The sequence below is a fragment of the Centroberyx affinis genome, unplaced genomic scaffold, assembly GCF_046629955.1.
Source record: "Centroberyx affinis isolate AG114_WGS23_722 - 3 ecotype Tasmania unplaced genomic scaffold, CSIRO-AGI_Caff_v1 ptg001607l_1, whole genome shotgun sequence".
In the NCBI taxonomy this organism is placed as follows: domain Eukaryota; kingdom Metazoa; phylum Chordata; class Actinopteri; order Beryciformes; family Berycidae; genus Centroberyx; species Centroberyx affinis.
Window position 1 is genome coordinate 86,208 of NW_027280051.1, and position 16,194 is coordinate 102,401.

Genomic DNA, 16,194 nt, shown 5'->3' on the forward strand with positions numbered 1-16,194 from the left:
ATCAGAAAAAGTGGCTATGATACGTCTGATCAGGACAGAGGTTTTGGGCACGGGTCCAGCTATGTATACAGTGTGCATGATTAAGAGATTAAATGGATTATCTCTTTCCCATTCAAAGAGCCTGACGGAGGCAGAGATCTGGTCTTGTTCTTTTTGATACCCCTCTCTCTACCGAGCCAACTCTCTCTCTCTCTCCCTCTCTCTCTCTTTCTCTCCCAGCAATACTATGGGCATTGTTTCCTATGCCTATGTGCACATTCTTTGCCAGAGGAACACACAAGATTCTGAGCTCCACAATCCCTCTTAACCTTTGACCTTGGCTTATTGTTACCTGTGAGCAGCACTGTGGCAAACATGTTGTACAAGTACTGTACAGCCCTGCAAGCTGTTTGTGTTCTGCAAGTATGGAGGGCAGGGGAGGAGGGAAGGAAGAGAGGGAGCTATTTAATCCCCCCCAAAGGAACTCCCCTCTCAACCCGTATCGTGAACTCGCAGGCAAATCGTGTTGCTGGAAGGCACACCACACACACACTGCTGTCTTTTTAATTTCATCAGCTGAAAGAAATCTATACAGTGCTTTGGAATCTGACTGCGCTGCAGAGAGAAGTGAACTATACAGCGCCCTGGAATGTAAACAGGTTTCTCACCAACTGTAGCATAAAAATACCACATTGTAACAAACCTCTTGGCTATGATAATGGTCAATAGTACAGATCAGAGGTCTTAGTAGATTTTATAGTTGTTAGTCCTACAGCATATCAATAAGAACAAGTTGAACAAATCCAAAGACAATTCAGGGAAAATGCAGCAATCATACTCGGATTATTTTAGTGTTACACAGATAAAACATTGGCTTTTATTTAACATATTGGCTTGACAGTAGCTTTTCGCTTGCATGGCATTATGAAACTCCAAAAAATGTTAGTTCCTGAGAACATGAAGAACGCTGCGATTAAATCCCATGCAGTCAGTTGCTTGGCTAGAAACAGACCGGGGCATCAGTGCTGCTAAGGTGATCTGCGGTGAATGGACTCATGACCTGCTGATCTCTTGCACACTATTTGTAGTCAATCTCTCTTGTCGTTTACCACCACTCTAAACAGGCATAGCCGTGGTTTGATATCAGTAGCAAAGAGGCATATTACTTCAGATTCTTTTACACAGTTAAAGTCTGTTTTATTATTTTAACAAACAGGTAATTCTCAAACCTACACTGTTAGACTAGGTAACGATGATGGACTTCCTTTTGGGAAATCATGCCTGTAGCAGATTCCAGCTGCACTGTTGCCGGAATGTCAGTGAGTTCCATTATATTACAAACATTTTGAGCTGCCTTAATGATTCTAATTGTTTGTTCATAATAAAATCTTCTCTTTTATATTAGAATTTGCTAATTTTACAATTCAGCATCCACCTTTGGAATACAAACAAGCATAATCAATATATACAGTAGAGTTAGACAGGCAACTGTAGTATCTGCCAACTTTGTACTCATAGCCGTCATACTTAATTATCGTGCCAAAATACAAGAAAATACATTGGCTGCAGGAGATCTTTTGTGAAGTCTTTGTTTTTGTGTACAATTAACTGGCAAGCATACTATATACTTAAGCGAGGGCTATTCTGGGTGAGCATAATTGTTAGTGAGTTGTTTTTATCAGCATGCCTCCCTCCCCTTCACCATACCCTAAAAAAGAGACACAGCGCTACCCCTAAGAGGAAGCGTTTCCACAGCCGCGGCCCCGGCAACCCCCCACTAACCCTGACATTCCTTCATTTGCCCGCCCCTCTCTCTCTCTCTCTCCCCCTGCTTTCCATGCCCCCTTTTTTTCCTGTCCACGTCTGTCAAAACTGACCGGTTTTACAGGTAGGCAGACTCCGGCGAGCCCCTCCACCTGTACCCTGAAACAGAGAAGAGTTCGCGCACACGGCCGACTGCCAGAGATCCTGCTTTACTGACTGGGAAGGGGGGTGGGGGGTGGGGGGGGTATGACAAAGACGACAGCTTGTGTGGGGGAACATTGTCTGCGGCTGCGACTAGAAATCTTTTCAGGAAAAAACAGGATTTTATACACAATGGTCGTGGGTGTGAAGAAAGGGGGCACATATTAAAAGAAGCGCCTTTATGTGTGCGGAGCTACTGGTTTTTAAACTGCATTTGCATGGAGAAGGTCCAATCTGTTCTTCTTTCTTTTTTTTTTTCTTTTTTTTTACTAGCCTATAGTATGACAGACTGGATTAAAGAGGGCTTTCCAGGTTGTCCTTGTTTTCTTGGAGAGTAACTGTGATGTATCCAGGACAGTGTGCAGGGTGAAAATTAAGATAATACCCTGACACATAGTATTTCCTTTAATATAATAATCTGTTACAGATGTAAAATTAATGTCTATATCGCACCATAGAGACCACAGAGACAAAATTCAAGTGGTGAAAGCAATATCAGGAATTTGGCTTTGGTAGAAGGAACAGATGATAAGCAACGTGTAAAACCTATAATTTATGGACAATTATTCCTTGCCTCTATAATAGCATTCACAGCTTCTGATAGGAAACCATAGCAGCTCACGTTCTTCATGCAGTGAAACCTCCTCAATCATCTCGCCACGGCAACCACAGCAGACGCTGCAGGGAGGTCAGTTGTTATAGAGATGGCAAGAGGCATCGGAGGTTATCAGCGAGAGTATTGTGTGTGTGTTTCGTGTGTGGACGGGGGATGGAGCTGACAATTGAGCGGAGGATTCTTATGTAATTCTCCCTTTAGGTGGCAGAGAACAGTGAGAGCAGCAGCCCACACTGAAGAAGGAGAACCTGTTTGTTAATAAGCTGCACTAGGATAGGGGCCATAGTGTGATTACAGGGTTTCTACAGAAGACCAAAGGGGTTCAGCAGCAGCAGCGCTCTGCAGACTGACATGGGGTCTAGGTCTGTGGGTCGCACTTCAGTCCACAAATCAAACACTTCACCGGTTTATGTTGCAGAGCGGTCTCCCATAACCTTTCTCCAACTCGTTCACACACACACACACACACACGCATTCATACAGTAGACACATAAGACACACATGTAGATGTATGACCTTAAAAAAGAAAAAGGCAAAGTCAAGCATCCTAAGCTGGATGAGGATGGGTGGGAGGTTGGGAGGAGAGTCTGGTGAGGTTTTGAGAGGGAATGACTTCCTAAAGCTGAACTCCATGTAGTAGCACCTCTGACATTAGTCTGGCTGGAGTTGACAGCAGAATGAGAACCGCTCTAAATGTTAAGCACCTCCAGCTGGGTTTCCATGTTAGGGGCTATTGTTGACTTTTACCAAGGGAGGTGTCAGATTGTTCTAAATATAAAAAAATAAATAGAACGGTCAACATGTAATATTTAACAGGGTCAAGCTAATTCAAGCAATATTGTACTGACATCAAGATCATTTATTGTGTGTTTCAGTTCATATCCTCCAAACCTAAAACACTTCTGCAAGTACTGGTATAACTTCTAATCACTTTACTTACTTCTAACTTATAGTCATATATTATTGGCAGTAATCTGTTTAAATTCTTTAAGACATTTCACACAAAGAACATGTGTTTATGCTGTCAGTTTCCATTTAAACAAAGGATGACAACAGGTGCACCAACTGGAGTTAAGATTGGATAAAGTTGCTTCCTATGACTTGGAGCCAGGAGGCACTTCTGTGTAAAAGTTTGTGAAACCATAAACAAGCAAACTGTTAACCTGGGTTAGGAGCATGTTTAGCAACTTTGGAGGGAAAAAAAATCACATTAAAAAGGAAAATTGTTCAATTCCTTTGCGCCCACCCCCTTGTCATAAGATATGGATGTCCCGTAAGGTTATTTGTGTTTGCTGGGAAATGAAGTGCTCAACTGGATTAAAAACATACTGCATATGTTTGGAAATCTGTTTCCCTGGGCGTATGAGTGGAGTGAGCGAGCGTGAAGCAGCAGCTTGCGTCTCCTCCAAGAGAGAGGGCAGACACTCTCATCATTAGCTGGGCTACAATGTGCTCCTCTACCTGCTCCAATCTGCACAGCCAGGCTCCACTCTGACGCCAGACAGATGTTCCCAGCACGAGGTGCAAAGTACCGAGAAGGGGAACGAGAGTGAGCAGGAGAGAGGCAGAAGAATGGAAATATTCAGCAGAGTACACAATAAGAGTTTAATTATGAATAATACCAATGGCTCTTTGTTCTCACAATGAAGCTAGCTATGGTTCGCCTGGCCTTCGGGAAATTGTTTTTGGCTTCCATATGGGGGCAGCTGTCTGTCAAAAAGAAACGCTTAAATCATAACATGCCACAGTAGGGATAATTACAGGATAAAGAACAATGCAATTATGTATGTTTATTAGCAATACCGGAAAGGTATGTTGCTAAAACAAACTCTTAGGCTATAACAGAGGTTAAAATTTTTATTTGAACACTATCTCTGAATGCTATTCAGATACTAATGATTTGCGACTGAGACTTTCTTTTTGTGCAGAACTCTGGAATTTAACCAGAATACAGATAAGTAGTCACTGAGTTTAGAGGCGGAAATGTCTTTGTAACAAGACTATGAGGACTACTTGACTTCTTAAAAAGCCCAATTAAAAGACATTGAATGAAAAGCTATAACAAGTTAAAGGCCTAATGGTGTGCAGTCAAAGGACATGTTGAGGTGCGGAGCAGACAATCTCTGTGGGCCACAGCATTCACAAACACAACAGCAGCTGGTCTGATACAGTCACAATACCTCACTGTTTGTATTTGCCTGACCAACAGCAGAACACAGGCTCTGTCCCCCTTCGGGAGCTGCTGCAAAAGAGATGGATTTTAAAGCATGCATATCCCTCATGCACCATAATAATGAGCACATCTAGCTGTGTTCAGTGCCGTCCACCTGGCCCTCAATTACCCAGGGAGAGGGAGCAAACAATCAAATGATGGCTTCCAATCCACAGGCCTTCTTGAAGCGAATCTGAGAGGAACTGAGGAACCATAAGGCCTGACTGTATGGGACGCTTAATAATGACCACAGCCTGACCAGATCATGATGGGTCTTAAACCTCTTGTCGTATTCTTAACCAATGGTGTGTAAGAAAGCCATAGATTTCTTCAGTGAGTACAACACTTGAGCAAACTAAGATGGCAGCCTTAATGCATTTGCTTCTTGCAGATGTTTCACAACAATAAAATACAGTAAATAAATTTAATTTATCATTTGCCACTGCTTGAATACTGGCTGGTAAGCCTCTTTGAATAATTTGTATATTTGCTAGTTATGTGTAATCTAAAAATGCAATTAATTTCATTTCATAAAAATTCAATACAATTTGAGCACATAAAATCTAATAACTATCTTCAAACTTTTTAAATTTTTTTGCACAGCATATTGATATTACATTGGCAGTTACTGTATGTGTCAGACAACTCAAAACATCTTTCACAGAAATAAACACTCAGCAGAGAAACATTATAAATACATTATAAAAACGATGGCTTTCCGAGTGAAACCCCCCCCCCCAAAAGGCTATACATTTCCTTTTCTTTTTAAAATGGTATTTTACAATGATAATGAACACCTAGGATTTTCTCAGTGCAGGGAAGTGAGTATTAATTATACTGCTGTTTTGCAAGTTCATATTGCATCATGTTGACTCGCAAACAGCAACAACTATAATGACAGAATAAGTATTAACAAGAAAAAGTAATACCCAGCACTGTATTTATATAAGCTGTCTCTATTCAGATACTAATGATTTGCTTGTTACAGTAATTATCGCTGCAAGACCATACCGGAACATCTGCATTGATTTAGACTCTGGGAGAGCAAAGAGAGGGAGGGAGAGGCTCACAATCTGGAATTCGACTTCGAGAGCGAGACAACAATCTGTTGATGGTTATTTTGGTAATTGTCCATAATTGATGCAAAACACTGAGAGTGTTGCAGAGATCCTAAATTGCTGTTGCTGTAGCTTAAGGGGTCAATGAAAATGGGCAATTGCTATGACAATGCACAGATCTAATAATGTGAGTTCTAACAGAAAGTGGACAGCTTGCTGGAGAAGATGAGCCTCACAGCTACATAGATTATGGGAACTGCTATAGTGAATTGTTCTCGGCGGTCAAAAGCAATGATGTGATAACTGATACAATGAGTTACATAAAAAATCTGACATCTGACAAAAAGACACATTGAAATATGAACATCAAATTCATATTATCATATCAAACTTTTAGAAGCAAATACACTGATATAAGGCACTATCATACAGCTTACCTTGTGGGGGGAATGTATTAGAAAACCTACAGTGTGACAGAAATGTCAATTCAATTGTGTTTGCAATTCGTGGAGCACTGAATGTCAAGATCTCAAGTAGCTCTCTCTGAGGTACAAGTGGATTTTGGCATGGCTGACACAGTGCGCAGACCCTCAGCACGTGTGCTGACAAGAGAAGTGCTAGCAACACAGCGCAGCTCAAAGCAAGGTGAGCGGTGCTACTGTAATGCACAGGTTGGGCCGGTGTGTCCTTGTTCTGTTACCATTCCTTCTCTAATGAGACCTCTGTTGAGGGTTCAGTGTAAATCTACTGTACCGTGTTGCTCAGCCCAGACTGACCCGACTTCCCTCTCTGCTGAATTCAAGAAACCTTTTACCTTCACAACTGTGGCTACGGATAAAGAATACACACTAATTATGTCAACATCTGCAAACTAGGGCAACCCTGGATGACCTTGGATTAATGAATATATATGAAAAGAATATGGCGGTTGGAGCTCGTATAGTTTGATGAATGAGAATCAAAATGCTGATCCATTTGACATTTAATAGCTTGACCCGTGGCTTTAACAAAACAATCTACCTTCAAACACATTGCAGAAAATGCTGCCTTAAGTGCCAAATATAAATGATCATACTTCAGCCTCTTTACCTTATTTAGAGAAAAATTAAAAGAAAAAAAAAAACCTTACAAACTGATATCTGTTCATTGGTTCAATCTTTCCCTGCTGAATTTCACAAGTCATGTGAATAGAAAAAAAGGATTACAATAATTTGTAAATTGACCTACATTACTGTTTGTCAAAATCCCAATTGCATTGAGACACAATCCAATACAGTCACATGGACACTTGAAAAACTGAGGTTGTGTGATGTCACCTCACCATCCTGGTCAATTAAACACCTCCCACTATGGGTTGGCATCACTCAAAAGGCTCATTAACCCTTCTGACCAACCACCAGCCACAATCAGAAAAACATCCCGTCAAAATGGCCAATCCCTACATGGGCAATGCAGGTCAACACCCACACAAGTGACAGGAAATTGAATTGCTAGAGAGAATGTGGTCTGTCTGAGTACTTGAAAGACATTTGTTTATTCACAGCCGGTCAAGTGGCCAGACAGACTGTATGGGCTTAAAAATAAGAAACAAAGGTGATGCCTAATGCAGTTTTATAATATAACAACAACCCTATAGTAAAAAAGAACTGTTTTCATATATCATTGATGTATGTGAGTGATATCATGTAATTATTCACACATTTTGAAAAGCAGGAATGTGGTATAAATCATCTCTTAAGCACTGCACTGATTAGCTGAATCACAAAATTCAGAAATTATACCCATTGTAGGTTATACCAAAATATATATCCCAGATACATCACATTTGGATCTTCGAATCAACGTGGCATTTACTTAGTGTACGACTACGCCTTACAAAATCAAAGGAAAGCAGTAATACATCGCGGAAGCGTCTTTGTGTGGTTGTTTTTCAGACCACTAGTCCTAATCTACTGGGTTGATCTCTGGGTTCCAGGGGGATTAAAAAATGTCTGCAAACCTCCAAATATTTGAGGCAATCAACAACTTAACACGCATTTGGCGTTAGAATGCAAGAATGTGAAAACACACAAACGAATGGATAAAAAGGAGTGAAATATGAAGAGAAATAAGGGGATCGGAGCGGTGCCCATTTCGGGGGTGTAAAATATGGAGAAGTGTGGATCATTGGGGGAGCTGCTCTGCCTGGGGGAACAGATGAAGGGAGGACGCTCTGCCAAGATCTCTCCACTGGAGGGGGAGCTGAGGGACTGGAGCTCTATGGGAGAAAGAGTCTGCGCCTTGCATGCTGCTCTCCTCAATCTCAGTCTCACACGCCTGCATTGACACGTCCCAGGCTCTCTGCAGCAGAGGGAAATTGCTGCTGACAGGGCCTTGCAAACTTTCACAGCCATTTAGAAAGACTTACTCCCACACTTTTGTCACAGGCATTTATTGCACAAGATACATGATATGAAAAATTAACATTTTTGAACTTGGCATCTTTTTTCACCAAGTTAGGCTTAAAAACCATTCATAATTTTTCAGCCTTGCGACGGTCCCCAGCGCAGATGTAAACACAAAACATGCCAAGTGAGGCCCGGAGATTATGAAAATGCACAATTTTTGGAAAAAATCAACACACTACTTCGTAAATTAGTACTATATGAGTTCCTAATCCAATAGCAAATGCTGTCCGTGTCCCCATCACCAAAACAAATTGAGGCTGCAGACCTAAAGTGTATTGCGAGCAGTACCTTTATGTCCACTACCAGCCAGTGCCTCCAGTGAGCAGATGTTGGATTGGTGCGACTTGGAGCATCAGGATCAACCATCATCAACACATAGGTCTTTCTCTGCAAACAGAAAATATAGCAGGTTCATATATTATTACAATTAATATAGATATAGCATTTTACCCCACATTGTGATTGGCCTAGAGGCATTTCCAGTAACTGTGGTGTATGAACAGGTACCCGATCCCATTCACTTCCTAAATGCAGCCAGTCTGTGCAGCACAGAGCCCAAGGCACTGCAGCCAGCTCAGCTAACTGGGCTAACAATAGTCAGTTTAAATACACTGTCACCATTTCCAAACACATGCTTCACTCTTGACAACAAAATTCCTTTGCCAGCTGTAAATTATTGTAACTAAGGTATTTGCTGTAAAGTATGTATTTTATCCTATTCATAAATGTAGTGGTTTAGTTAATTTTTCAGTTGCTTCTGTTGCCAACTGTGGCCACATAGAGCACAAAGCCAGTTCACACCAGAAGGCTGGGTTTGCCATTTATTGGCTTTCTACAAAGTACTATCATAACACAAAGTCGTATGTCAACCGTCAATGTTAAAATGTTATTTTGCAAAAACTGGGAGTTAGTATGAAACAATACTGTGATAAAAAAGCATGAAAGAAAACTGTTGTATCACAGCAATAACACACATGTGAAACATGCTATCCTGTGGTAATTGGAATAGGCATTATAATAACTGCAGTACACTTGCAGCAACAGTTTAGCTCTGCCTCATGTATGTTATTCCTTGAATATAATATCATTACTGCGGCATCAATACACTGACAATGTTTTGGATCTGACACTAAATCCACTCCGCTAACATATTCACAGTAACTTTCTGCCACTTATCCAATATCTTTATACCCCTCAATCTGTCAATAGATAATGCGAGAGAAAAAGCTTAACTAACTAACACTTGATCACAGTTATTGGACGTTAACTTGGCGGCTTAATTGCAGGAAAAATTCCATTCTGTCTGTCCCTAAAAGTTAGAGAATTATGAGAGCAGATTGAATTATTGCGAGAGCACATTTGTCATCTCTGGTCCTGTGCCCAAAATCTGCCAGACCATATGATGGGCTTTTTTTATTTTGTTCACTTCCTCTACAAACAGAGATATTAATCAAGGCTATTTCAATCCACAATGCCTTCTCGCTGTATATGTAATTTCAACTGAAACAAGACCATAACAATGTCAGCCCTAAATATGTACAAAACACATGCAGTATTTCTTATATTCTCACACTGGCTGCCAAACAACATTGTTTGTGGTGCAGCAAAAAAATTTAACAGAATCAAATACCCCCGTACAAACATAAACCTTGCTCAAAATTCAGCGTTTGTTGTGTCCTATCAAGAGATTCTTAAAGGCCTCTAAAAATTATCCTAAGCCGATGTACTTGAATGAGATAAAGAAGTAGTCATGTATTTTTCTGCAGATGCTCATTTTCAGAAGGATTCTCTGCCTACCTGACAAGCGGTAATAAGCGTAAACAACTAAGCCTAATAATAGGATAATACTGTAGTCTCAGTGATAGTGCCTGCAGGTAACATCCAGACACACCAGCAACAATAGAGCCTCCTCCACAGCCTGTCAAAAGTGACTCTATATCAGTGACCCCCCCGGGCAGCTTACCAACCATGACCTGTTGCCTTCTCAAGAGTTGTAATCCTCATTTGTACATGTTTGCTACCAGGCAAAGACACTGTGATAATGTAGTTACACTAATATTTAAGTCAGACCCTGATGCATTCAGAAATAACATGGTTGCAAACAACAGCACACATACACACTGAAAGGCAATTTAAGCATTTAAATTAGAAATGACCTCAAGTCACATTTCACGTTGAAAGCAATAGCACTATATTGGATGTTTCACAAAATTACCATGGATGCTGATATACTGTATAGGACAGGCTTAGTTTTCCAAAAATCCAAATTTAGTACAACATTAACAACATTTTGCATTTACTTCCAAGTGTAAAAAAAAAACAAAAAAATATGGCCTACTTATGGTGGGCACTGAATTTCAATGATTTCTGCATATATTTAGTGGTTGAATTTCCACCTGTAAGAATCTGGCTAGTCCAGCTGGCACAGACAGCAAAAAATACAAGAGGCTCCCTCCATGCTTGCACTTCACACATTGTGGCATGTACCCTTCTCTCTTTCAGGGACATTTTTTTCCTCCATCTGTCAAAATCCACATTAATTACACACAGATATGCGCGAAAGACTCCAGGGAAAAACAGATGCATATTCTGCCATCTGAAATAATTTATCAGGGCTTGAACGAACTAAATGTATATCAAAACATGTTTTAACTGAGCACATTCTCATAGCCAGATATTGGATGGAACACATTTCCCGAAAATATGTCACAGCTCTACCCTATTAGTATTAGTGACCCGCTAATACTAATGAGGAAACTTAACATTTCAGCCTGGGTGGCATTTTGAAATTGAGATTTGCTTTTACTCTGCAGGTAACCAAAGGCTATCGGTAATGACAGGCCATTTTCTACATTTTGGACCACACACATCACAGCCATTAGTGGTGACATTTCACTTTGTTTTAATCTTTCTCACTTTATTCTCTCTGATCTTTGATAAACAGGAACATGGTTTATTTAGATTATTGTGCAAGAAGCGAGAAGTCAGCTGCCCACTCTGTTACATTTTTAATGGTATCTTTATGACCCAAAAAAATGTCCTAATAATCTGACTAAGAGCAAAACTGAAATCGGGGTAGGTGTCAGCCACAATGCTCCACCTGGCCATTATAAAAGGATGGGAAGTGAAGGCCTTGGGTGCAGGCCGGAGGCGGGGGGCGGATTGAGCCTGCATTCTCTTGGGATTAACCTCCCACTGCCTGCTGTGATCACAGCAAAACGGCCCACTGGGACCACGCCTCAGACGCCAGGCGGCTGGAAGAAGCCCTGCAGCCGACTGGGCGGCTCGCTGGTGGCTGCTGGTCAGAGGCGCTGGGACCGGGGGGGGGGTGGGGGGCTCTCTTCAATGCCACCTACTTTCTGGTGGAAGGGGGTATTTTTTTTACTGGAGAATGCATGAAACTCTACATCTCTTCATGCTCATATATGGTACAACATCAGGCATACTTTTGCGAAATATTTTTTTTATATTGTTGAACTCTTAAAGATCTGTAGGGGACAGAGAGATGACATGAAATTCCCGCTCCATGCCCAAAAACATCGCACAGATACGGTATTTGCAATACAGAGGACGGGGAAGAACAAAGGCAGAGGAAGGCCGGTGTCTCCGAGGATGTAAACTACTGGCTTACCTTTGAGTGAACTCTGCTGGGGATGAGAATCAGAGAGATGTCTAATCGCTGCTCTCGTAGAGCTGCCTGGGCTATTGAGCCCGGCTCCGCTCACTGATGACACCGCGGAGGGCGAGAGTGAGAGAGCGAGAGGGAGGGAGGGAGGGAGGGAGGGAGGAGAGGCCCCTCTGTGAGTTTACAAGTTCATGCTTTATCCCTGACCCAATACCAAACAGTGTCGTCCGTGCAGCTGCCTATTAATATACCCATCGCTTTATCCTCTCTGTTCTTCATCTCCTTCAGCCTCGGCGCGCAGAACCCACAACGTTTCATTAAATGGTCAACTGCGCTCACCGCTCGACCCAGAGCAAAGCAACGCATCAATCTCAAATCTCAAATCCCTCTTTAAGTAGCAAAAACACTTGAACTCGTTGGGTAATTAACAGGTATCTGTGTTGTGATTAAGAGACGGCAATGGCTTAACAACCATCGACTGCAGCTTAGAGCAAGGTTGGAAGATCGATCTGTACATACAGAGAAATATCCCCTCTTAAACAGTGCTGGAGAAGTAAATATTTCAGATGATGAAGAAATGAATCCAGGTTACAATTCCACTGTTTGTGCAATCATATTCTATATAAAAAGATTTTAAATCAAACGGTATATATAATCTAGTTTTATGTGAATTCATAGAGCATATATATGCGGTTAGGAGTTTTATACTTAGAATAAAGCAATAGTCCCATTGCAATGGCAGGATAGCAGTGAGAGAGGGGTGGTAGAGGGAGTCGTGGGGAGGGTTAACAGTGGTACATGGCACTTGTTCTGTCAGGGTCAGAGGATGAGGTGGAGGGGAGGTCAAGGGTCGGCCAGGCAGCGGTAATTGAATCCTGTCCAGAAAGTGGTGGGAGCAGCGGACCCGCAGATGAGATGGAGATAGAAAGGGGGCACTGGTCACACTGTAGGGACAGGGCTGTGGCACTCACCTAGAGGTCATCAACCTTCGAGGTGAGGAGGTCCTCGTTGTCATTAATAACAGCCCCCCCCCCCTCGCCCCCCCAGCCCCCTCTCTTGCTGAGAAGCTTCGTAACCTCGTTCTTCCCCGTCGCAGCCATGCGCTACAAAACCACCTTCACAGGCAGTCACAAAGGGCAGCGCAGTAATCTGCCACAGAGGAATTGGGTGAGAGAGAAAACCCCCAACAAATATTCTGACAGAGCTTGAAAAATCTACACTTTAACGAAGAATTCTACTTACAATGTTTTCTTGGGAACCTTCCTGATCAATACATTAGAGTTTCTACTAACACAAATGACATGATAACAAGGCTTTTGTATGAAATGATGCAGCAACCTGATGTCTGACAACCATCATCATCACACTATAAACCCTCAGAAAAGCAAGTGTTGAAAAGGATATGTGGAACACAAAAGTCAAGTGAGGTACCAATAACAGGTTTGCAGGTGCACAGGGCTTTCATACTTGTATGGGACTTTGTCAGCAAATATAAAATTTTTGCAACACCAAACAACCACCTGTACCTGTCCATTACCTGCAGCTCCCACCACATAGTTACATTTATAGAGATGTAAACGTGCTACTGCTGCAGCCACTGAACCTTCTGCAGGCTCCAGATAACCTCTGCACGACTCTGAGCATGTGTTTTCTACAAATATGTAAATATATCTTTAGCCCTGAAGTGCAACGCTAACTCGTATCATGGTGGACACCTGATACATATAGTAACCAATAAACAGAAGATATGCAGTGGGAAGATGATGCTTAAGATGATATATATGTATGATATAAATGTATACTGTATGCACGCATGTACATAGAGTCACTGAGCAAAAGGAGGAATATTGTAATTGCAGCGAGTTATTATTATTATTGTTATTATCATCTTTTTTTATTACTTTCTTATTTTATTTATTTATTTATTTATTTATTTATTTATTTATTTATTTATTTATTTATATATTTTTTTATCTACCAAGATCACTTTTCCAGTTTTACGGTTTCACAAGAGATATTTATGATTGGTTTAATATGTAGATTGATTATTGACACATATAAATGATATGCAAAGAGTGCCAATACTCCTCAGTATGGTCTTAAGCGCCTCACACAGTGAGGGCTGCCCACTACCTCCAAACCTGCCTATTTTTAACTCAGCCTGCCACCCACACAGGAGTGGAGTGTGAAGTGGCTTATAAATCCACACTTCTAGGAGCCACATGGTCAAAGGAAAGTCACATGTGGATAAAAATGCATATTCTAGGCCTAAAGACAACACAGCTACTGGATCCCCACTCAGTAGCCAAACAGAGTGGTGTTAGCTATGAGGAGGCAGCAGTTCAAGAGGAATCGCAGTGGAATATGAAACACAAGTTTACATAATTACATAATCACATTAACACTTTAATGTTTGAACATACAGTACATCTATCAAAATACAAAGCTTCAATCAAATTAACACATAATAAAGAAGCCACCATAGGACAATGCATTATCAGTTATAGCCTACAGATTCTGCAGTATATCAGGTATCAATGCATAGACCTTTTTTGTTGTATCTCTAATACAACAAAACATTCTTAATATACTACTTTCACTCTTGAACAGTGCGTTTTATTTTAGCCATTCCAAGCACAAGCGAACAGCTCTCTGCTAAACTCTGGAAATGTTTAAATGCAGTCTGTCCTGAACTGAGTACATGAACCCCTTTACTTTTGCGGTGCAGTTTGGAAGTACTATGAAGCCATAGCTAACAGTAAGATAGTTCACAGTCTGATTGAAGCTTGAGGGGGGTGACGGAATTAGTAGCAGCCTAGGGAGCCATTTCTGCATTTCTCTCAACATTGAAGACTTCTTTCACCGCACCATGCTTGCGAACACCGCCGTGCTCATGTTAAGCTTATTAGTCACCCTGGATGCGATCTTGCTAGCTGAGGCTTTCAACACTTTCTAGTGGTGGCTTTACACACATACACCTACTCACTGCCATGAAAGCATTTCTGCAAATGCACATGCTCATACACAGTAACTACCATTAACAGGTACTCTGAAGTAACATGCAGCCAGGACCTGGGAAATTCAGAGCCTCAGAACCAGCCTGTGCTAAATGAAGCGAAAGGGAAATGTTTTTGTCATGTAGTTCGGCAGCTGAGGGAACGCAACACAGTCAAACAGGGTAAATTACAGGACTGGACTGATATCCATAATTATTCTGTCTAGCATGTCATACATGAAAGGTCATAGATCTGCCATTTTAACACCAAGTACAGCCTATACATGCAATGATTAGCACATTCTAATTACTTTACCTGTAGGAAACCAGGATTTGAAAATCACTTACTGCACTCAAACCTGCAAACTGCTATAAAAGCACATAGGGCTAATTTGGAGAACAACAGCAAAAATGTTGAGAATAATTATGATATTTTGGGATAAGTGAATAGGGCCAGCATGTTTTGGTCTGTGTATGTGCTACTGAAAACAACAAGACTTTCAGATGTCGCATAGTGCCAGACACTAGATTTCAAAACTGTAGCCGCCTAACAACCATTAAACAAGGTTTCAGGGCGCTAGCTCATATTTGAAAAATCTTAAAAATGAACAGTATTTTGGTCATCACATTTTATTTTGGCAGCCACTGTATACGGTTCCTATGGAAACCCATTTTTTATTTGTGTTGATAGACGGTTGAGACTTTTAGTAGGTTTCTAGTAGTAATGTCTTACATACTTAGGATTGACACCACAGTTTTACAGATTCAACAGTGTAAAGTGTCCAATACCTCTTTCTTTTTCATGCCTTATAAAAAAGACTTACAATAACAACAGCTATGCTTCCCTGGAGCTTTCATGCAGCAGACAATTCTCAAGACGAGGGGACACATCCTGCCACGAAGGGAGCTTAGTTGTACGCACTCTGACACCCCTTCCTATTTGGCCATCAGAGCTGTCAAAGGTGTCAGTGCTGTTCACAGGCACTGTGTGTTTCACCAGCCAAGATGGCTTCCACATTTTTTCTATCATGATTAATTATGGTTTCTGATGGTAGTACAGTGAGAAAGTGTAAATTATTCCCACATTTTCTTGTGCCCTCCGTTCAGTCACTTCTGTGTAGGAAGATGCTATTGACGCCATCCATGGATGGCGACCAAAAGGCATCTACATGGGGTGGCAAGCTCTAGTGCCTATTAAGGGGTGGCAGTGGTGGTGGGGGGCGCTCGGCGTGTGGGCTGAACCCAGTCCAGACTGCCAGTTGACAGGGCCGGATTTTCCAGTATGGAAGACTCTTGT

The 16,194-nt window shown here is 41.4% G+C and overlaps 1 protein-coding gene across 1 annotated transcript in view; it reads right to left on the bottom strand.

Moving 5' to 3' along the window:
- Positions 1-16,194, bottom strand: part of LOC139651234 (phosphatidylethanolamine-binding protein 4) — a 45,550-nt gene that overhangs the window by 16,780 nt on the left and 12,576 nt on the right. The window contains exon 2 of the mRNA XM_071528077.1: positions 8,566-8,664. Within this exon, the coding sequence (XP_071384178.1) occupies positions 8,566-8,646 (81 nt within the window). The 5' untranslated portion in view covers positions 8,647-8,664. The remainder of the gene's footprint in view (positions 1-8,565; positions 8,665-16,194) is intronic.